A 24,182-nucleotide genomic window follows, 5' to 3' on the forward strand; every position below is an offset into this window, starting at 1 on the left:
ATTTTAGGCATGGGGCTGATTTTAGGCATGGATGAAGCAAAAATCATACAGATACTGGCAGAACCCTTCGTTCAGTGTAGTTGGTCAGAATATCTGTCAAACTGATGCAGTGCTGCTAGTTTATCTTTTGTTATAACTTCAAAAAATCGAAAACGTACTCTTACCTCACGCGCACTCTTGCTAAAAATAATATTCTTCCAATCATTTTGGTTTGTAAATTTATTTAAAAATCTAGGCTCCATAAAAAGGCGAAAGCTGCCGCTGATGTTGACTATCCGGCTTACGGTGTAACTGGACCCAACAAAGACTCATCACCAACAGGAGATAGGAGACTTGCACAGAGTGCTCAGATGTACCACTACCAGCATCAAAAGCAGCAAATAATTGCAATGGAGAATCACAACAATATCGATAAAAATGGTATCCATTCTGACGCTGAGAGCGAGGATGATAATGAGGAAGGAGACTACACCGTCTATGAATGCCCTGGATTGGCACCGGTGAGATTTTGTAATCACATCACTACACGTAAAAAAGTTCGTTATTTTTGTGTCCACAAAATAGTCTATTCTTTCTATGAACTTGATTACTTGGTACAATACTCTATGTCAAGTCTAATACTCTATAAAGTCTTTTTGTCTCTTGCTCGATTGATTCCATTTTTTACGGTTCTATTGGTGGCACATACTTATATCCTCATTTATTTTATCCTGATCCATGGACTGAAAAAAAAAACAAAAAATTGCATTGCATAACCCACATCCAATCCATAACTTATAGTTTTCTTAAGATAATTAGCGTTAATTATTTGGGTTCATTTATATGGTGGGTTCATTTATATGGTGGCATCAGGAATTGTATTTTTATTGGTCCGCCCACCTTTCTCGTTGCGCTCCCCGCCTTCTTATACCTGCCGGATCAGAAGCGAACACCAATTTTGCAGGGTTGCTGTCCTACATTCCTTTAAGAAGCCCTGCCCATCGTATCCTTTCAGCGTTTGCCACTTTCTGGATACTGGGCTCGCCGTAGAGTTGAGCGAGCTCGTGGTTCAACCTTCGCCGCCACATACCGTTCTCTTGCACATCGCCAAAAATGGCGATCTTTAGAATACTTCAAGCGTGTGTGAGTCCTCTTCGGGCTTGGTCCAAGTTTCATCACAGAGAAGTTTCATGTCCGTAAAGGACTACCAGTCTTGAACACCAGCGTTGACGCGTTTACATGATACGTTTGGCGCGGGTGTATATCTTTTTTGACCGCAGTTTCTTCTGGATCCCGTAGTAGGCTCGACTTAAATAGATGAGGCGCCCCCGTATTTCACGAACAACTTTATTATCATTCGTATCAAGGATCCAAAGTAGATGAATTCCTCGACAACACTAGCATGTGCTTTGTCTTCGGCGTATTCATCACCAGTTCAACTTTTGTTATTTCACGTTTCTGGAGTGTTCGCCAGAAATCTTCACAAAATTTTGTACCGCATCCATCGTCGCTTTTATCAGTCTTGTAAGCTCCCCGGGAAAGCTATTTTCGACCATGATCTTCCATATCTCTACGTGGTCTATACTGTCGTATGCCGCCTTGAAAACTATAAACATGTAGTACGTTGAGACTTGATGTTCACGGCACTTTTCAATGGTTTCCCGTAAAGTAAAAATCTGGTCCGTTGTCAAGCGGCCATAATTCAAGGTAGCTTGATAACTTCCCATGAACTCATTCACTATTGTTGACAGACGACGGAAGATGGTCTGGGATATCTCTTTGTAGGCGGCATTAACGATGGTGATCGCTCGAACGTTCTTATAATCCAACTTATCGCCTTTTATGTAAACGGGGCACATAACGCCTACCTTCCACTCATGGGGTAGCTATTCTATTTTCCAAATTCTGATCATCAACCTGTACAGACATTACCTTATCCAGGAATTGAATCCTAAAGAGAATGAGCAAGTCTCTCACTTATCATCTCTGTATACATTCATTCATTTCATTTATTTAGTCTACATCTATACAGATAACACTGAATCAACAATTTGACGCCACAATACACGGTTCGAGGCCGCATCTCTCCATCCTCGAATACGCCCCACGCTCGCCAAGTCGTTCTGCACCTGGTCTGCCCATCTCGCTCGCTGCGCTCCACGTCGTCTCGTACCTGCCGGATCGGAAGCGAACACCATCTTTGCAGGGTTGCTGTCCGGCATTCTTGCAATATGCCCTGCCCATCGTACCCTTCCGGCTTTAGCTACCTTCTGGATACTGGGTTCGCCGTAGAGCTGGGCGAGCTCATGGTTCATTCTTCGCCGCCACACACCGTCTTCTTGTACACCGTCAAAGATGGTCCTAAGCACCCGTCTCTCGAATACTCCGAGTGCTTGCAAGTCCTCCTCGAGCATTGTCCATGTTTCATGTCCGTAGAGGACTACCGGTCTTATTAACGTCTTGTACATGACGCATTTGGTGCAGTGGCGAATCTTTTCGACCGCAGTTTCTTCTGGAGCCCGTAGTAGGCCCGACTTCCACAGATGATGCGCCTTCGTATTTCACGACTAACGTTGTTGTCTGCCGTTAGCAAGGATCCTAGGTAGACGAATTCCTCGACCACCTCGAAGGTATCCCCGTCTATCGTAACACTGCTTCCCAGGCGGACCCTGTCGCGCTCGGTTCCACCCACAAGCATGTACTTTGTCTTTGACGCATTCACCACCAGTCCAACTTTTGTTGCTTCACGTTTCAGGCGGGTGTACAGTTCTGCCACCTTTGCAAATGTTCGGCCGACAATGTCCATGTCATCCGCGAAGCAAATAAATTGACTGGATCTGTTGAAAATCGTACCCCGGCTGTTACACCCGGCTCTCCGCATGACACCTTCTAGCGCAATGTTGAACAACAGGCACGAAAGTCCATCACCTTGTCTTAGTCCCCGGCGCGATTCGAAAGAACTGGAGTGTTCGCCCGAGATTTTCACACAGTTTTGCACACCATCCACCGTTGCTTTGATCAGTCTGGTAAGCTTTCCAGGGAAGCTGTTCTCGTCCATAATTTTCCATAGCTCTACGCGGTCTATACTGTCGTATGCCGCCTTGAAATCAACGAACAGATGGTGCGTTGGGACCTGGTGTTCACGGCATTTTTGAAGGATTTGCCGTACAGTAAAGATCTGGTCCGTTGTCGAGCGGCCGTCAACGAAGCCGGCTTGATAACTTCCCACGAACTCGTTCACTAATGGTGACAGACGACGGAAGATGATCTGGGATATCACTTTGTAGGCGGCATTAAGGATGGTGATCGCTCGAAAGTTCTCACACTCCAGTTTGTCGCCTTTCTTGTAGATGGGGCATATAACCCCTTCCTTCCACTCCTCCGGTAGCTGTTCGGTTTCCCAGATTCTGACTATCAGTTTGTGCAGGCAAGTGGCTAGCTTTTCCGGGCCCATCTTGATGAGCTCAGCTCCGATACCATCCTTACCAGCTGCTTTATTGGTCTTTAGCTGTTGAATGGCATCCTTAACTTCCCTCAAGGTGGGGGCTGGTTGGCTTCCATCGTCCGCTGAACTGACGTAGTCATCTCCTCCGCTGCCTTGACTTTCACTGCCTGTACTCTCAGCGCCATTCAGATGTTCCTCGTAGTGCTGCTTCCACCTTTCGATCACCACACGTTCGTCCGTCAAGATGCTCCCATCCTTATCCCGGCACATTTCGGCTCGCGGCACGAAGCCTTTGCGGGATGCGTTGAGCTTCTGATAGAACTTGCGTGTTTCTTGAGAACAGCACAGCTGTTCCATCTCCTCGCACTCCGCTTCTTCCAGGTGGCGTTTCTTCTCCTGAAAAAGGCGGGTCTGCTGTCTCCGCTTCCGTCTATAACGTTCCACGTTCTGCCGGGTACCTTGCTGCAGCGCGACCGCCCGCGCTGCGTCCTTCTCCTCCAGAATCTGTCTGCACTCTTCGTCGAACCAATCGTTCCGTCGACTTCGACCCATATACCCGACGTTGTTCTCCGCTGCGTCGTTAATGGCTGCTTTGACTGTATTCCAGCAGTCCTCAAGAGGGGCCCCATCGAGCTCACCCTCTTCCGGCAACGCTGCCTCGAGATGCTGCGCGTATGCAATGGCGACATCAGGTTGCTTCAGTCGCTCTAGGTCGTACCGCGGCGGTCGTCGGTACCGAACATTGTTGATGACGGATAGTTTTGGGCGCAGTTTAACCATCACCAGATAGTGGTCAGAGTCGATGTTAGCGCCACGATATGTCCTGACATCGATAATGTCGGAGAAGTGCCGTCCATCAATCAGAACGTGGTCGATTTGTGATTCTGTCTGCAGTGGCGATCTCCAGGTGTACCGATACGGGAGGCTGTGTTGGAAGTAGGTGCTGCGAATGGCCATATTCTTGGAGGCGGCGAAATCAATCAGTCGTAGGCCGTTTTCGTTCGTCAGCCGGTGAGCGCTGAACTTTCCAATAGTCGGTCTAAACTCCTCCTCTTGGCCAACCTGAGCGTTCAAATCTCCTATGATGATTTTGACGTCGTGGCTTGGGCAGCTGTCGTACTCACGTTCCAGCTGCGCGTAGAATGCGTCCTTATCATCATCAGTGCTTCCGGAGTGTGGGCTATGGACGTTGATTATGCTGAAGTTGAAGAACCGGCCTTTGATCCTCAACCTGCACATTCTCTCGTTGATCGGCCACCACCCGATCACGCGCCTTTGCATGTCGCCCATCACTATGAAAGCTGTTCCTAGCTCGTGTGTGCTGCCGCAGCTCTGGTAGATGGTATGATTACCTCTAAACGTTCGCACCATTGATCCCTTCCAACAAACCTCCTGCAGCGCTACGATGCCGAATCCACGGTCCTTGAGCACATCGGCGAGTATGCGTGTGCTCCCGATGAAGTTGAGAGATTTGCAGTTCCACGAACCGAGTTTCCAATCGCTAGTCCCTTTTCGTCGCAGTGGTCTTCGCCGATGGTTCCGGTCCGTACTCTCTTGTTGATTGTTCGTTGCTTATGATTTTTAAAGGCTGGCTTGCAGGGCCTGACACCAAACCCCTAAATTTCCGGAGGACCATTCCTCCTTATTTCCGGTGGACCATGGTGCACAGTTTCACTAGAGTCCCTCGCTGGCACTCGGACGATGATCAGCCGCCCCTAACATGGAGAACAGACGCTGTTGTGAGCCGATCCTGACATGGAGAACAGACGCTCAATAAGATTTGCACCTCCGGAAGGAGCAAACCCCTTCCCTGTCAGCATACGACCATAGTTCCCACCGGGGTTGGTTACCCGATCTTCCCTAAGGTTGCTCGTATCCCGGCCAGCACCGCGGGGAGGTAGGGATAGGAGTTGCTGGGTAAGAGGCTAAGGACCGCGAGATGGGGTCTATTTTATTCCTTCAGGTACGCGAAGTACCAATGGTACGCTTTACCCAGCATTTGCCGTGCCAATCTCTGTATACATATACGATATGTATCATCCCGCGAGAGACTTTTTTCGCAAGTTATCATAATAGAGAACTGATTCGGGAGGCTATACCCCATCATGAATTTCTTTTAGAAAGCTCCAAATGCGGGGAGCACTAGCTCTGATGATGCATTTCAACTTGTTCTACACAGCTGTGCAGTAACCAACACGAAATGAGCAAAATCAAAGCGAGAATCACAATTTTACTGTGGGGGCTGCCTATCCGATTCTGTTTTTTCGCACTTGTATACAAGTTTGATAAATTTGACCTACCGGAACCGCGGGCTTTCAGCACATCGGCGAGTTTTCATGTGCTCCCTATGAAGTTGAGAGATTTGCAGTACCACGAGCCGAGCTTCCAGTCGCTACACGGAGTAAAAATGTGGTACCATCAACCAGATTCTGTTTCAAATCAACAATATTTTTGCATTGATTTATGAATAACAATATGTAGTGCTGATACAACCACAACTTGGGTTGAATCAGCTATACGCAATAGTTGATTCAACTCTCGTATATTTTTGTTGCAGCTTTGCTTTCCAGCTGTCACTGTCAATTAATGCATCAGAAAATATTAATATTCATGCTTGTTTCTACTTTAAAAAGTGCTGCAAAACTATTTTATCGACTTTACGATGACATCAACAAAAGATGAAAAAGTGACAGAAACAGAATCGAACTATTTACATGGGAAGTGAGAGTCATCCACCTTACCTTTGTTCCATGCTTACTTCACGAAGGCAAGACGATTTATGTTACACAGTTTTTCCATATTATGAAATGGTCGTTGAAAGAACAATATTTGTTTTGCTTTGGACAGGCTGTGCTGGATTAAAACAACAATAATATTGAATTGAATGGAACAATGGTTCAGCGTTGAAACAACCACTTTGAAGATTAAAACAACAATGTGCACGTTGTTTGATGCAACAATCGAAATAGTTGTTTCAATCGTACAAGATTCTTCTGCGTGTAATCCCTTTTTTCTATTGTGGTTTGCGCCGATTGTTCCGATCCGTATTTTCTTGTTGATTGTTCGTTGCTTTGCTTTTTAAGGCTGACCTACAGGGCCTCGCACCAACTCCCTAAATTCCCAGTAGTTTCCATAGGACACAGTTTTGCTTAGTCACTTTGGAGGGGCCTACTTGTGAACATATGCAGCTTTTTATAGAAGTTTAGCAGAGCCCACTGTCAAATCCCACCACAACTTGCAGTGGCCTGGGGAATACATAGTCCCTGTTGTCCTCGTTTTTTTACGTGTAGAAATACTTTATATTAGGTTATTTTATTTATTCAATATAAATAACATATTTCTTTTTTCTTTTGCTAGACTGGTGAAATGGAAGTAAAGAATCCTTTATTTCTTGAAGACACAACCTTAACTCCTGGAGCTAACCAAATACCAACAACAACTCCCACGCAGACTAAAATTACCATCGATGAAAGCCACAGTAATACAGTTGAAGAGCAGATAAATTCAAAAAAATAATTTCTGTAATCCAAAACTCAGAAGGCATTCCTTGCTATTTCAGAAACTCAACAGTGTTATCTTTACCAAAAAAAGGTTTTCATATAGTACTTATCTACCGATGTTCTCACAACAAATTTCATTGGACGGCGAATATTGTCTAGTTGATCATTATTGAATCTGGATTCTATCGATTTCTGCTCGTGGTATCGATATTATCCACATAACTAGACTCAAACGACTAATTGTGAAGGGCGCAAACCGATTCACCGATGCTTTGAACTTTTGGTTAAAATTCGACAGTTTGATAGCTACAGATTTTAAAATTTAAATCCAAAGTCGAGTATTGACAGAATGACAGAACAAAATGGACTTGGTGTCAATTTTTTTAACTACAGGGACTAAAATAATGGATAAGAATAGTCACGGCAAGTAGCGGAATCACTAAAGAGGACAATAGAGCGATGTAGCAGAAGTTTATAGACTTACCCAAGGTTGGAAGTAGTGCGCTGGATGCGCTTAAGGTGAAACGGGAAACACAAACAATCATCAAATCGTCATCTTTTCATCATTGAATGCTTAATTTTTTTCTACAACAAATATGACTTTGAAAAAGTATCACAGGCGCGTGCTTACTCGTAATCTACATGCTGATACTTTTACAGTTACATCAAACAGCTAAAACCCGAGATACGCCGCTCCAAAATTACGAGGTGGAAATGCTAGAAAGAGACAAAAGAAAGGAAAAATAACACGGTGTGTAGTGCCTCCCCGAGTCACTTTAACAATGCGTTATTTAGTTTGACAGACAAAACTTCGGAAGATTGTTCGCTTCGACAAGACAGACAATTCTTTGTCTGTCGCGCGGCAAAATCCGTAAAATGATGTGATGTATAGCGCGTAGCGTCAAGAGTTAGTGCGCTTCGGAGCGGTTTAATCACGGTGGGTACTATGGGTTGGCTTCACATGCATACAGACCCCTATGAACGCGCCAACGGGTCCGATTATTTTCCTCTTGTCTAAAGCCCATTCCCGTAACACGGTAGATCACTTTGACGTATATAGTGTGTTGCGGTGTAAGATCTACCAAACAGAGCCCTAGCCTAATCCATTTTTCTAGCTAGGGCAATAAGTTGTGGTAATTAAGGATTCATCGTATTTAGTCCCCGCTACCAACAGCAGTCTCAGAAATAAAACATAATTAATATTACCTTGCAGACAGTTGAAAGACTCGAATTCCTCTTGTTTGAGGCTAAACTGTATGCAGCGGAAACAACTTTTCAAGCAATTAGTTAAAAAACCTCGGTACCCGGTCCTAGGCTGAACTGACTGCTTGAAAAATCGAATTAAATACGTACTAATTCTTTTTGAACTGGTGAACAATGGTAGTGAGAGGAACACACGGAAGTTCTTATTACTGAACAAATTCTCTTGCTTGAAATGGTCTTGTAGACAGAGCTAAATCCCTGGTTTTAAGAGTTTCACTGGTGATATTCTAGAAGCAAGACAAGGATGTGGCTAGGGCTCCGATGCATGGCCAAAAACAGTATTACTGTTCTGTTTTCTCAAGAAAAGATTGATTTCCTATTGATAAGGGGCGCGCCTTCAATGGGATTGCTCTCTATGAAGGGTCTAAATAGCGGGACCTTGTCATTGTGGTCTTGAGAAAACAAAACAACAACTGTATCGAAACCGATACTGCATTGCTTCTCAATAGCACTGGAGTAATTCGACATGCACTTAAACACTAACGATACGCTACAATAGATCTAATAATTGGTCGCAGTGGCACATCCGAACAGGAAAAAAAAGCCCACTCGCTGATTCCTGATGGCAGTTGGCCACTATCGGAATCCTTTATAGATATGCGTTTTGGAATATGTGGAATATGTGTGCTGCTAGGGTAGTTTACTGACTAACCATATCTACGCTGTAACTCCTATCAGTCAGCTTCATTCGGTTCTTCTATTGAAGACGCCTGGCGAAATATCGAGCTATGTATTAACTGATTTGCGAGGGTCCAGGGTAATAATTCCGAGTCCACACAAAATAATATGTACCAAAACCGATCTGTTTTACATATGGCCGGAGTTCTGCCAAATCGCACCAAGCGCCTATAAAAAAAATACCCATTTTTTGCCCAAATTTTCGGTTAGAAGATTTAATTGATCACAAATAGTATCGAATATCTCTCAACCTCATAACTGTGGATTTCAACAAATGTATGTGTGAATTGATATGAAATGACTTCCGCTTTCTTTTTGTGAACATAATACCACAAGTCAGTTAAAAATCCGAATTCAACAGCTAAAATCTCGGTAATGCTTTCGACGAATTTCGGTAAAACTTCACAGAGATTTCGGTAGACTTTTCGAATCATCGACCATCGTTACAGAGATCTCGATAAAAAAATAAATTCTTGCCGAATTTCAGTGAAATATTAACATCGCTTTGACAAAGGACGGCGCGACAGTGTATTTGACAATTTATTGATAATAATTGTTATTCCTTTGCATCGCACATTGCTTTTAATCTGGTAGATTATAACTTAAAGGCTCCCCAGACCTAAGCGATTTCATCGCCGCGATTCTATCGTCGGGTCGCTGCCGGCAATGTTCCATTTTCGCTTCTATACCAAAAACGACAGAATCTTAGTCATCAAGCTATAGAATCGCGTCGCGATTGTCAAATCGCGTGTGTTTGGGGGAACCTTAAATGTTTATGGTTATACTAAGGACACACCTGTGGTATTTGTACCATGATACAAGGCGACAAGAAAATAATTCTTTTATGAAAACAACAATAGATGTGGCACTCAATTCAAGATTTTTGTACCATGGTACTTATACCACCTTATACCACCAGTGCGTATTACAAAGGACTGACTAGTTGACTAGTCATCAAACTGTCAAATATTAATTAAAAATTAAACGCATCGTTATTTTTTTTGTTAGTGAATAAATATAAAAAACAAAAGCTCAAATGACACGACGAAGAAAGCATTGAGCTTCCACATTTCGACCAAAATTAAATGAATCGGTGGATAAGTTCGTTGCTTTTAATATATATGTACTGAAAATCAGAATTCTAACAAACTCTGTGAAGTGTCAAAATAAACGAGTTTAAATGAACTCTTGCCGTCTAGCATTGATCTATAGTAACAACATCAAAACCATGTACCGACGGGATAAATAACTATAGAAATGGCAATGTGTAAATCATAAAAATAATACTGGCATCACTTGCACTTTCAGTATCCTTCCTATGCATAAAAACATTGTCAGATTGGAACCTCTTTTGATAGATCACTGTCGATTTTTGATGGTTCAATTGGAATCACAATGGCGTCTCTGCGTCTCTATTGAATCTACTATAGAAACCATTACATGGATTCAATCAATATAGTTGAGATATGCGCATATTCAAATTATTTTTTATTCATAATTGATTTAAATAACGTAAAAAACTTCAGTTAAATACAAAAGACATGCAAAAGATTGATATCGTTTTTTCTTGATTGAAGCTGTTGAAAATTTTCATTTTCTAGATGGTAATCTTCCAAAAAGTCTACGTGAACAAAAACAATAATGCTAATTGTATGAAAGCATCGCACTGAATGTAACTATAATTATATTATATATATATGTATTGAACAAACTGTTGCGTCTTAACCACAGAAAAAAATCTCATCAGTAGCTCTTTATATAAATATATATTTGTATATTAAATAGTTTGCGTCGATAAATCTGACAAAACTAGATATGAGGAAAATGAATGTAATTCAAACATTATTTTGTATAACAATGATAAAACAAGTAGAAATTTACTCTTATTATTGAATAGTATTCATCAAAGATATATTTTTAATTATAATAATTTGTTAAATATGATAAATATACAGAAGTAAACAGATAATAATAAAATTGTCGAATGGAAAGTAATGACAACATGCTTGATCAAGTGGTAATATAGTATAAAACAAAGTGGCACTACATGCATGCATCAACTGCTGTTTTCCGTTATATTTGTGTATCAAGTAAATTTATTAACTAATACTAGGACAGATCTGTGGTATTCGTACCATGGTACAAGGCGTCATGAAAACAATTTTAACGCTTTGTGAAGAAAATAACTGATATGGCACTTTGTTCAGAAAGTTTGTACCATGGTACGAATACCAACAGTCAGTGTGCCATTAGAATGAAAGTGATCGGATTGAACCAATTGAATGTGAAAGCCAAGAATCTGCTGCAACATTTTATTTGATTAATTTTTTTTCCACCAAATGCATTTTGTTAATTTTAAGGAGAAAGGGAACACAATACAAAATCACTAGTTATACTTTGTTCGTGGGCCGTCCCGACTACGAATTGAATAACATATTAATATCGTCATGATATAAAATATCAATGTTACAAGCCAGTACTCTGAACACTTTTCTTTACTAATTTTATTCGCTGATTATCTAAAACATGCATTCATCTTTTAGACTGGGTGCTCCGTGTTTGATTTATTATCCTTATTTGCTGAGACATTTTTAGTTAAAATTAAAACATTTAAATTGCGTCTAGCAGAAGGGATATTTCCTTTGGTTGAATTGAACCATGTGATAATTACAATGTGTTTAACCTAAACTAAACTTGTAGGAGATTGCGACTGGTAGAATGGATATTTTGACGTTGGCTTTCTCAGTCTAATTTAATTAAGACGGCTAGTTTGGCATAGCCCGACGTTTCGGTCCCGTGTATTGGACTTTTTTCAAGGGATAAGCTGTCGGCCGACTCTCGTTACATACGGAATGAATGTCTTAACTGGGTAGTTGGAATATTGTCTTTTAATTAATTTTTAATATCAAATGTGTAATGCAACTACAAGAAGCTCCAACTACCCAGTTAAGACATTCATTCCGTATGTAACGAGAGTCGGCCGACAGCTTATCCCTTGAAAAAGGTCCAATACACGGGACCGAAACGTCGGGCTATGCCAAACTAGCCGTCTTAATTAAACCTAAACTAAACTTAATCCAATTAATACTAAAGGTACTAGTAACTAATCGTTGCAATTGAAAGCGCATAAACGGTTTTGTCACTGTTTCTTATCGAAAATGTACCCAATACTATTTCAGAGATAACGAATAACAAATGCAGTCAATATTTCTACAGATGATCTAGTTCTCCAAATTATTCTTGAGTTCAGACCAACCATGGTGTGCATACAGGCCCATACAGACCATGCGCACTTTAACGTTCCCAACATGGTAATAAATGAAAACCCTTTGATTTATCCACCTAGCGGTGATTGTGCATTGAAAATAGTATTTTGGCCTTAACTTCTGATTCCATAGTCCGATATGACTAGTTTTCAATAGGAAACGATTCCCTGCCGAACGCAACTTGTTGCAAACAAATCGGTTTAAGATAAGTTTGAGTGAGTGAGCTTTATTTTCCTCACATACATACACACACGCACATACACACACAGACAGACATCATCTCAACTCACCGAGCAATTGGTATATAACACAATGGGTCTCCGTGCCTTCTATCACATAATCGTCTTTGGAGTGAATGCATAGCCTTTTCGTTACACCTAGGTGTACGAGAAAGGCAAAACAGATTAATGCTTCCAAAATCAGTAACGTCCTGTATTCGTACAAAGTTAAGACCCGTTTTAAATTCCTATGGTGTATACAATATATTTTAGGGTTTGTTTTAGGTTATAGCTCAAGGTAAATCAACTTACGTTTTAGTGCAATTCTATTTTTTCTGCGTTCGTATCTCGGCAGTGTATTATTGCATACAGCAATTTGTTTTCCCTCGAATGCTGTTTAGTTTAGTCACTTTAAATATTATTATTATTATTATTATTATTAAATTGCATTGCACATATAGTTTATGTGAACTTCTTACCTCATTTTGTAGTTTATTGCTGTATCAATAACAATCTGTCGTATCACTTTGTACTGTAGCAGTAAACTGCTGATTTCAATATAAATTTAGTAAATAAATATGCATGCGTGTTAGGTAAGTGTATATTATTACCACCAGTTTCACTTCAGTATAGTTATAAATAAAAATAAATTGTTATATAAACTGCAAATATCACACGTTGTCTTCTACTTCTTCTTCTTCAATGGCTCTACATTTCAACTGGAACTTGGCCAGCTTTTAAACTTAGTATTCTATTAGCATATCCTCAGTTATTAATAAAAAGCTTTTCTATGCCCGCCATTGCATGAGTATGTATCTTGTGTGGCATCCTAGACCGGACCGAAAGTCGAACTCGTCATCTCCACATTGGCAATCTCCAACGCCTTTGCTCGCAAGGCTACTGGAGACCCCACGTTGTGTTCACACTTTGTGCTATCGCATGAACTCTAGCTATTGTTCTTTAATCTATTTGCCAACTTATCAATCCAAGCATCAATCGCACTATCAGTTAGGGACAATGTCATTCGCTTGCATCGTTGTACTTGTTGCGGTATCAAACGGCTGATATGACGACACACAGGGCTGCTGCTGAGAGGCAAAACGACGCCGAGGGGCTATGACACGCATGCTTACCGATTTTCATATTCCAAATTGGATGTTCTAAGTTCTCCAGAACATTCTGAAGTTTAGACCAACTGGTCTACCAAGAGAACTGGACTCGATCAAAAATCAATAGCAGACCATGGTAATCATACAGGCCCTTAGAGATATGTACAAACAGGATGTTCTAAGTTCTCCAATTTGGCCATCTAAGTTATAAATCATTGAATTTGAAGAAATTAGGACATCCAATTTGGCCATATCTGAATAGTAAATCATGCCCATAGGCCCATAGCTTCTATGGGCCTGTTTGGACACCATGGGCTGCTGTTGGCTTGGTATCGAACCTAGTTGATTTGTTAGACCAATTGGTCCGAACTCCAGAACGATTTGAAGAACTTATGACATCCGGATTGAACACCATGACTTGCTATTGCTATCTATAGAAAGATTGACTGCATTCGTTATACGTCATCTCTAAAATAGTATTGGGCACATTTTTGAGAAAAACAGCAATAAAATCGTTAATGTGCGGTGTTGTTGTGCAATTTTCCTCCATATAAAAATGGCGAACTGACGATCCTTCCTCCGAGTTTCGGAACATTTATTAGCTGGCGATTATTTTGGGTTAGGTACATAAACAATTTAGCGGAAAAATGCCTTAGATATTGCTAAGTCAAATTCGAGTTAATTTGATCCGAAATCTTAAAAGATTAACATATTTGTTACATTTGGCATGAGTGCCTTCAATGTGATGTTTGACGTAGGACTTACGTCTCTCTTTACTATACCGGGTGTCATTTCAAAATATTCAAATCGACCGCGTTACGCTGTGTTGAAAACTTTTAAACGTTAATAGCGTTCGTCTCAGTGGACGAATTTCTCCGGTAAGCCCCTCAATCGACAGATTTCAGGTATGCCTTCCATGTCCATGCTTGATAAGACCCGAAAAACTTGTTTCAATAGGCATGAAACTGTTTTCAATGAAAAACATTGAGATCAAGGGAACCTATAAATATGGGTACCGCATAATGAATCGACTGCTTTGAGCGTGCTTACAGCGGCACACTAGGAGTTAACTTCCTGAAATCAGTATGGCGAAAGGCATCTAAGGTTCGATTTTTCAAAATTAAGCACTTTAATCGAAAAAATATTTGGTAGGCGTAGTAGCGGACACCATCCCTCATAACCGATACCAAATAGTTTTTCATGAAAAGTTCCTAATTTTGAGAAAACCAGCGTTAGATGTCTTTCGCCATACAAATTTCTGGCGGTTAACTCTTGCTGGCTATTTTGTGCATATACTATAGCGCCTGGATGTGGCTGCGGCGAGTAGAAAATCAGCCACTGCCAATAATTCATTCTTGCATCATTCCATTACCACGTTCTGATTGGTGCAGACACCAGCGAATGAGCAGCCGCTGGGTCTGCCGAGAAGCCATAAAATAGCGCAACGCGATTTTTTCCTTTCATTCTGACCGGGACAAGCGAAGCAACCGCATCATCGATTGAACAGCACTCACACCTTTTAGCAGGGAATGAAGTCTGCACCGACCGCTTTTTCGGCTCGACACCATCGAAGCCACCATCATCAGCCGATCAGCAGCCGACAGCAGCAGTCCATCCTACAGACCCGACAAAGCAGCAATGCTGAGCAGATACCGGCAGCAGCAGCAGAGTCGAGCCGAGACCGGCCGGCATCGGTGCTGAGCCAAGACAGGCTGAAGAAAAGCCACATGATGCAGCATGTATGTCTAAAAAACAAACGGTTCATCAGAGAGCCAATAATAGAGATCAATATCAATGCTTTCAAGTTTCAATACCCTTCGGGATAGACAATGTACTTGGGTGCCAAATCCAATATTCTAGAGATAAAATTTTATGCGTGATTTTCATAAATAGCGTCAAAACTAACAGTGGATAATTTTTCTGATTTAAACGCGAAGTGGACGAAGGACTTCGCTTGACCATGCCTTTAAAGATTCATAAGATGTCCAAATCTCTCACATAATCTTATTTGGATAAAAAAAAAACACCGATAACAGCTCAAACATTAATAAACTATCAATCGATTTTTCATCAAATGTTGGATTTTTTGGCATTGATAAAAAATATGTAGATAAACATTGTTTGATACTAACCGCACACAAAGCGAACGTGACTGAATGATCGTCCCATGTTACCAATTCTAAATCTTATCACCCGAAATCCCATGTTTTTCTTATCACCCGAAATCCCATGGTGTTTCCTTCCTTCTACTACTAACAATGTTGTCTCAGAAAAGAACACGTACTTCCCACCTGAACTGCAATTCTAAGCTCGCTTGCCCGGCTTATTGGCCTGTATCTAGCGAAAAGTCCCGTTATGAAATAGACGCCAGCAGCGAGCAACAAGCGTAAAAAAGAAGAAGCCCTTCTCGAACGCGTTGCTGATGATGACGCTTTGGCTGACAAAGAAGCGGGATACAAGACACTAGCTGATTGGCCCACCAATTGGGAAGCAGAAAAGATTCAGAATTAAGTATAAAAGAAAAGTGCATTCGCTCGCAGAGCATTCAGTCTTTTTTGTACCATCACTAGAAATTCGCGGTTATTTGAAAAGATCATTTTCTTACTTTTTGCACTTAGCCGAAGCAAACAGCCTTTTTCAAGGCTCTAAGAGTTAAAAATAATGTTCTCCTTCAGTCGCTATCGCACGGATTAGAAGGCTCTTCAGTGGAAGGGCTGAGATGGCTGAGATACAGTCTACATCCCCTGCTGAGCCAACTTGTGGTTAATTTCAGGCAGTCCTTCAGTGGGAAGGTTGCCACTGTCGAGGCTAATATTTCGTGACCGGACAGATACTTCCTGATTTTTTTTTGATGATTCTTGTTCGAGGTAGATTTGATTTCTGTGTCGGTTTGATGAGAAGATTTTGCCAAGGAAGGGTATGCAACGTCGATTATTTATCCAAAATAGTTGATGTGAGAAATTTGGACATATTATGTATCTTGAAGGCATGGTCAAGTCAAGTCCTACGTCCACTTAGCGGTTATGTCACAGACATTACCCACTGTTCGTTTTATAAGTGAAATTTTAATCTAGCATAAGTTACAAATATTTAGCTCAGCTAGACTAATTAATTGAAAACCCCAGGTTCCAAATAAGAAGTGCTCGGCTTATGTGAGAAAGTTATAGGTTGAGTTTTGGAGGCATTTGGGGAAATTTTCCATTTTTGCAAGTAAGTGGAAAAGTATTCAAGCTTTTCTGCAATCTACTGCAAATTATTCGAAAGCTTCGCCCTTTGGCGGAAAGATCCGTGTCATCTGCAAACAAAGATTTTTAACACCCTGGAGGTAAATCAGGTAAGGTACTCCGGGGCAAGTGAAAATACGGGGTAAGTGGGTACTATGGCTGCCAATTAATCTGTGAACGTTTTTAATGGTAACACTGTTCTAGAAAGATGAAGCAGAATTATCAACGAATTCTTCTTCTTCTTCTTATTGGCATTACATCCCCACACTGGGACAGAGCCGCCTCGCAGTTTAGTGTTAATTAAGCACTTCCACAGTTATTAACTGCGAGGTTTCTAAGCCAGTTTACCATTTTTGCATTCGTATATCATGAGGCTAACACGATGATACTTTTATGCCCAGGGAAGTCGAGACAATTTCCAATCCGAAAATTGTCTAGACCGGCACCGGGAATCGAACCCAGCCACCCTCAGCATGGTATTGCTTTGTAGCTGCGCGTCTTACCGCACGGCTAAGGAGGGCCCCCTATCAACGAATTCGCCTGACACAAAAAAAAAAGGAATCAAAACCATTTGCGGCACCATACTAATGGTATTGTTTAATCATGACTTTAAACTACCGGCAAAATCTGTCACTTTTATTTTAATTCTATAGATTTTCAACAAAATAGTCGTTCCTAAACTCATCATTGATGTGGAAAGTGAATATTTTGAGCAATTAAATAATTATGTGACATCAAAAACGATTTAAAAGTTTTGATTACATGGGGCAAGTGGGACATATTCGAACAACATTTTCGATAGGGCCATTTTACCTGTTTTTAGGCTGTGAACCATTCCACCGATTCGTTTAACTTTTAGTTAAAATTTGACAGTTCGGTGGTTATTTCGCCGTGGTTAAAAATAACCCTGCTCCGGAGCATGGTTAGATTTGACAGTTCGATAGTTAAACTTTGTTCGCGAGAAAATTGGCGCCAAATCCATTTCGTTCCGAATAACTATCAATCTGTCAGAACTCAAATGGGTCGACTTCGGAGTAAAATTTTAACCACGATGGGAAAATAACCATCGAAGTGTTAAATTTTAACTAAAAGTTAAACGAATCGGTGGAATGGTTCACAGCCTTAGATTGTTGTCTAGTGAAAAAAAATAACTTCGACACTCATATGTCATATTGATCTGAATCATATGCAGTTGATATCGTTGGTTTAGTTGTTAAGAAGTAGTGTACAGTTGATTTACCTAATATGTATTTTACTTTCTGAAAATTATCTCCCTCATGGAAGAGAGCAATGGTTATATCTATGCCAAATTCTCCGTTTACAGTGCAAACAATCTTCTTATTCTACAATAGATCAACAGGTTTTGTCTTGTGTTTTGTTATTTTTAAACTTCGCATCAGATTAACAGATTTTAAGATAAATAGTGCTTAAGACATGAATTGGCCATTTCGTTCTATTACAAATTTACAACACCGCCTGAATAAAAACGTTCCTTTTAAGGTTCTAGTTTATGTAATAATTTGTGTTAAACAGAGAAACATTTATTCGAAAAGTGATCAAAGATTTGCTTATCTCTTCCATCTAACACATTTGGTAAGAAAGTAAGCTAATGTAAAGCCATACAACAGACAATTAAACGGTAAATCGGCTGTTGCCTTGATTTTATATCTGCTAACATTGTAATCCCTTTCTTTTGCTAGAAACAAAAGTCTGACAAGCAATAAACCTCCATCCATGATCTGAAATACTACGACTCAGAAATTACATGAGCATTATATCTACATTTTTCAAATTAGTTTCGTTCGACAGTATATAGCAGAACAGGTCCCACTTGCCCCGTTTGAAGGGGTAAGTGGGTCCCACAGGTAAATTTATTTAAGTCACTACCAATATTCTTGTAACTGAATAAATTGCTCGCAACACGTCTACACTTCAACAACGGAAGCATATAATGATGTATCCGTGGTTAATGTCCTGAAATACCTTGTTTTCTAAGTATGCTTTGGCGATTTTGCTGAACTAGCGTTTTTTTAGGTCACACTTTCCCCGGGGTACCTTATAAAAATTATAACATTCCCAGAATATCTTCGGTACTCCAAAGCATTCTTGAGTTCATATATTGAAGGTTTACAAGATCAACAGAGTAATCCATAGGTTCTCGAGCTTGTATGTTAGTTTTAGAAGTCCCATTGGATATCATTACACCAGCATATACAAATAATATGTACGATACCATACATGAGCTATTCCAACTCATAAAAATAGTTGAGTCATCGAAGATTTTCATGTTGATCGTTTTGAGTACTAAGATCTGTACTCAAGGACAGTTTGGAGTGTCGTAGATATTGAACGAATTCTGTAGTGTGTCTGGAAAGCTGTAGTGAAGTCCCGTGGAGCTATTCAAACTCATAAAACTAGTAGGGACATCGAGGAGCTTCAAGTTGATCGATTTGCATATTGAGATCTGTACTCAAGGATATTTTGGAGGGTCGTAGATGTCGACCGAAGTATGTAGTGTGTATGTAGTGATGTTACTTTCAGTCCGAGGCTGGCTCGTCTCCAAAACCGTGGAGCTATTCCAATTCATAAAAATAGTGGGGACATCAAAGATCTTCTTGTTGATCCATTTGAATATTGGGATCTGAGCTCAAAGACAGTTTGTTGTGTCGTTAAAGTTCGATAAATTCTGTAATGTTTCTATAATAGTGTAACGAAGTTTCGTGGAGCTATTCCAAACTATAAAAATAGTTGAGACATCGAAGATCTTGTATATCGTTTTGAATATTAAGATTTGTACTCAAGGACAGTTTGGAGTGTCGTAGATATTGAACAAATTCTGTGGTGCGTCTGTAATGGTCTTATCTTTATGTTGATCGATTTGAATATTAAGATCTGTACTCAAGGATAGTTCGGAGCAGGCATTGCAATATCATCTGAGTAAAAGATATCATCTTTGCTTGTGCAAAGATTTTATCCCTAATCAAAGAGCACTCTGAAAAGATATTATCATTTGAGCATTTGATGATGATCCTGATAGCCAGCGCGGTTTGGGGTTTGTTCACGTTGCGAGGGCGTTGCTACAACAAAAGCAGTGAAAAAACTTTTCTTCATGGCGAACATTGCACTTTGTTTACTGAGCAGATAGATAACTAAGATCGATATCCCAGCATATCATCAGTATCTTTGCTCAGAGGATCGAATGATGGGTTAAATTGTAATGCCTGGTTCGGAGTGTCGTAGATGTCGAACGAATTCTGTAGTCTGTCTGTAATGGTGTAATGAAGTCCCGTGGAGCCAACTCATAAAAATAGTTGAGACAACGGAGATCTTCATGTTGATCGATTTGAACATTAACATCTGTACTCAAGGATAGTTTGGAGTGTCGTCGATATTGATCGAAATCTGTGGTGTGTCTGTAATGGTGTTACGAGGTACCTTGGAGCTATTCCAACCTATAAAACTAGTAAGGACATCAAAGATCTTTATGTTGATCGATTTGAATATTAAGATCTGTACTCAAGGATAGTTTGGAGTGTCATAGATGTTGATCGAGTTCTGTGGTGTGTCTGTAATGGTGTTGCGAGGTACCTTGGAGCTATTCCAACTCATAAAACTAATGAGGACACCGTAGATCTTCTTGTTCGTCGATTTGAACTTTAAGATCTGTACTCAAGGATAGTTTGGAGTGTCGTAGATGTCGAAAGAATTATGTAGTTTGTCTGTAATGATGTAATGAAGTCCCGTGGAGCTATTTCAACTCATAAAAATAGTTGAGTCATCGAAGATCTTCATGATGATCGTTTTGAATATTAAGATCTATACTCAAGGATAGTTTGGAGAGTCGTAGATGTCGAGTCTGGAATGTGTCTGTAATGATGTTACGAGGTACTGTGGAGCTATTCCAACTCATAAAAACAGTGAGTACAATATTTTTCCTAGATGGAGCAGTTAATTTTAAACTTTTTTACTGAAGAAAGCAAAGCTCTATCTCTTAAAACTGATTTTTGACAGCTGATTTTCGTATTGAATCTGATTTTTGACAGCTGATTTTCGTATTGAATCGGTTAAAAAAGTCTAATTTAGTTCTAATTCAAGTTCTAGTTCAAGTTCTAATTTAGTTTTCTTGCCCAAAGATGCATTAAATCTATTCTACAAGCATTCTATCACAGAGAACAGACATGGAGGCTCATACAAAATGCCATCTAGTGACAATTCGGAATGAAGTGCCTAAAAATAAAATACGGCAAATATTCACCAACATTCTCAGCACACTAGCACTGCGCAACGGGGGCATAACGACATACTTCAATATGACTAGTACAAAGTTTTACACAACTTTGCGACATGAGATGAACGTCTGTTCTCTGTGATTCTATGTAGTTGAAACAGACACCCAATCCCATCCCCATTTGACCCATTATCACCCACTATACAGAAGATATAGAGTATTATATACCAATCGAATCAGCTCGACGAACTGAGGCGATGTGGTGAAGTCTGTCTGTGTGTATGTACGTGCGTTAAAAAAACTCTTTCATTGTTAGGTACTTTTTCTGGACCGATTTGTTCGCAACAAGTTTCATTCGACGTGGAATCCGGTCCCATTGTTTCGTACTCAAAATTTCGCATAGCATATATGTGAAAACACACATAACCCTTATTAACTAATAACCTTTATCTGGATTCTCCTATAGTGGGTGGTTATTAACGCACACATAAAATATATTTGTAAATTTCTTTAGATCTTTGCCAATAAAAATGTGTGGATTTTTGTTAGTGTACTTTAAAATGACCAATACAAAGTTTTACATAACTGCGCGAATCAAGATGAACTGTTTCTCAAATGGGAATTCATGGAAATAATAGGATATATCTCCCTAAAATGCTTTTTTGTTCTATCTTGTATACTTTTCTTAATACATTTTATAATGCACAAGAAAAGCACCATCACCGCTAGGGCGGGATTTATATGGGCTTTAATTTCATTTTACTAGTCTCGCCAAAAAGTTTACACAGCGGGATCGAAAAATCTTTGATACTGTCTTTGCCTCACATTTTTAAGACGGATCAGTAGCTGAAGATCATCGTCAATAATAATGCATTTGAATTCAATTTCACATTTAGGAATTGTAATGCCTCTGGCTTCGACGTCCCTTTCAAAATCCCAATCAGCTCTATGAAAATTTAGATTATGTCAGCTTTCATCAAATTATTTTGCTGTCCATTGCATTGAAAAGGTAAGTAGGCACCAATGAAGGAAAATTTTCCAATATTTTCGTCAACAGAAACATCCAAAGTTTCAAATGAAGAAAAGCATTCATGTTTGATTCATCTATTCATGCCGATAGCAACCCCACCACAGGCGCTGTCAAGATAGTTCCCCATTCCTGTTTTCAACTTGACTAGCGATAATTAGGATCTCTTTTGATGGAGATCTCAGGTTTTATATACGTTTCAGTTATAATGTCAATATGCACTTTATGAGAATAAAGAGAATAAACGAGAATATGAACGAATGTTTACAGTGTAATATCTGTTTTTTTATCTTCTGTTTGTATGTGTTCTATATTCAGCTTATTATTCGAAAAAATTAAAAAAAAAACGAGAATGTTTGAATAATACAGTGTAATATATTATTTATGTTACTACCGTGGACCTTGGATACTATCAACACAGGCAAGCAAACGTAATACTTATGAAAATTCCATCGTCCGTGAACTCAACGGTCGTTTTAAATTCAACGTATTGCGAGTGACATCGCATTCTTGCGCCTCCTGTTGATATTATCAGAAATACCTAACCAGATTTCGTGCAAACGATGAAAGTAGTTGACCGTTCTTGTCCATAATTTTTATTCGCTCAAACGATTCTTTAATTTATTTATTTAGGGTCAACATTCTAAAAAAGGCCCTTATTTTTTAGGCCTCTAATTATGTATTTAAAAAATCAAAAAAGGTTTTTTTTAAGTATGGTCCAACATTCACCCGATTCTGAACCAACATCAGGCCAATCCTTCAGACCTGTTCACACGTGCAGCACTTTTTCAGTCTTGTTTTGATTTGCTATTTTGTTTTGATTTGCTTACACTTTTCAATTTGAATAATGTGGAAATTACGGGATTCACAGTAAAAATGTACAGCCACTTACAGATTCACAAAAAAACAGGCCCATACCTATACCATAGTTCTGGTAAAATAATTAGCAAAGAGTAAGTTCTCTAAAACAATAAATTCCACTCATAAAGCAGCAAAACCATATCAAAAACGTAGGAGATGTGAATGGAAAAAATATAAGTATTGATCCTTCATAGTAATTTAGCTACTGATTTCATCTGTATCTATTGAAAGTTTGTATTTGAATTTTATATATCACAACCATCATCGAGTCAAACTAACAACACAGGGTACACAGGGGTCTAATTTTTCTTATTAGGGCCGAGTTTAATACAAGCATAATTAGAGTGTCTGCTTTCACGGTTCTAAACTATTTCACAGTACCTTCTAATAGTCGTATAAAAAATGTAAAGCAAACACGAATTGATTGTCAAAAAACCGCTGTTCAATCTTTATCAATGACGGAATAGAGAAGTCTTACTGTAGCAGATTGGTATAGCAGCTTCATAACAATTGCCATCATAATATTCCAACATTTGTACTGGAATGTGCTCTTTTGCATAAAGCTAAAATTGTATGCCATTATGAAGCATGCTTTTAATGAATCATTCTTACTACGTAACGTAATGTATAACGTAATAAGAATGATTCATATATTGATCTTGAGTGCGGCGCTAAATTAATCTCAGCATTTGATATTCATATCGCAACTGGTGTAACCAGAGGTTCCAAATTGAAATTGCAGCTTCCGCCGCAATGTATATTTTGGCCACTTGCAAAACCACCGTGTACTCCGACACCCGGTAACTCACGGTACAGCGGTTTGAGCGTAGGCAAAAGATGAGAACCTACCTTAGTTCTCTCATTTGCCAGCAGATGGAGCCGGAAGTGTTGCCAAAATAAGTGGTAGCTTCGGCAATGGTCGATACCCTCGTCGTAATTTCCCGATCTCCTGTTTATCAGAAGCCGAGAAGCGCAGCAGCCGTCATCCCATCTGCGCAGCGGCCAATCCTATCGAAACATCGCTACGGTCGACGGAGACCCAACGACGAGTTACATCGGCCGTCTCCAGCCAGAGCCCCCAGAGGCCAAACCGCAAGTACCCCAAGTATGTTGTGACGTCACAGGTTAGAAACGCCCATTTCGGGGCAATAAATAGTACGTAGTACACCACACTTTTCTATACTTGTCGGGCTCATAAGGAGTTACTTAGCCTCGCTTATTGTGATCTGAGCGATTTTTTTTCCCGTGAGCAGCTTTTGAGCTACATTTTCTTTGACGTTGTTTGTCGACATTTCCACCTTGTTACATCAATTGGCGAGTATCGCGAAACACACGGATGTGTGTATGCTCCTGCTGAAGGTGAGTTTCTTCAGTGAGTGGTAGA

General features: G+C 40.0%; 1 protein-coding gene and 1 long non-coding RNA gene across 9 annotated transcripts in view; one reads left to right on the forward strand and one right to left on the reverse strand.

The window, feature by feature from the left end:
* LOC134211838 (uncharacterized) overlaps positions 1-8,658 on the forward strand; it is a 65,033-nt gene extending 56,375 nt beyond the window's left edge. For 7 of the 8 annotated variants that reach the window (XM_062689132.1, XM_062689133.1, XM_062689134.1 and 4 more), the window contains 2 exons: positions 236-500; positions 6,782-8,654. In XM_062689132.1, the coding sequence (XP_062545116.1) occupies positions 236-500; positions 6,782-6,940 (424 nt within the window). In that variant the 3' untranslated portion in view covers positions 6,941-8,654. Of the gene's footprint in view, positions 1-235; positions 501-6,781 lie in introns of all 8 variants that reach the window. The other variant, XM_062689140.1, reaches the window with a different exon arrangement.
* Positions 8,659-11,163: 2,505 nt separating this feature from the next.
* On the reverse strand, positions 11,164-23,137 carry LOC134211840 (uncharacterized). Its single transcript, XR_009979116.1, has 2 exons — positions 11,927-23,137; positions 11,164-11,548 (listed from the first exon to the last, which is right to left on the reverse strand). It is a non-coding gene; the product is annotated as an uncharacterized LOC134211840 (long non-coding RNA).
* Positions 23,138-24,182: the final 1,045 nt, after the last annotated feature.

The sequence above is a fragment of the Armigeres subalbatus genome, chromosome 2 (assembly GCF_024139115.2).
Source record: "Armigeres subalbatus isolate Guangzhou_Male chromosome 2, GZ_Asu_2, whole genome shotgun sequence".
NCBI lineage: Eukaryota > Metazoa > Arthropoda > Insecta > Diptera > Culicidae > Armigeres > Armigeres subalbatus.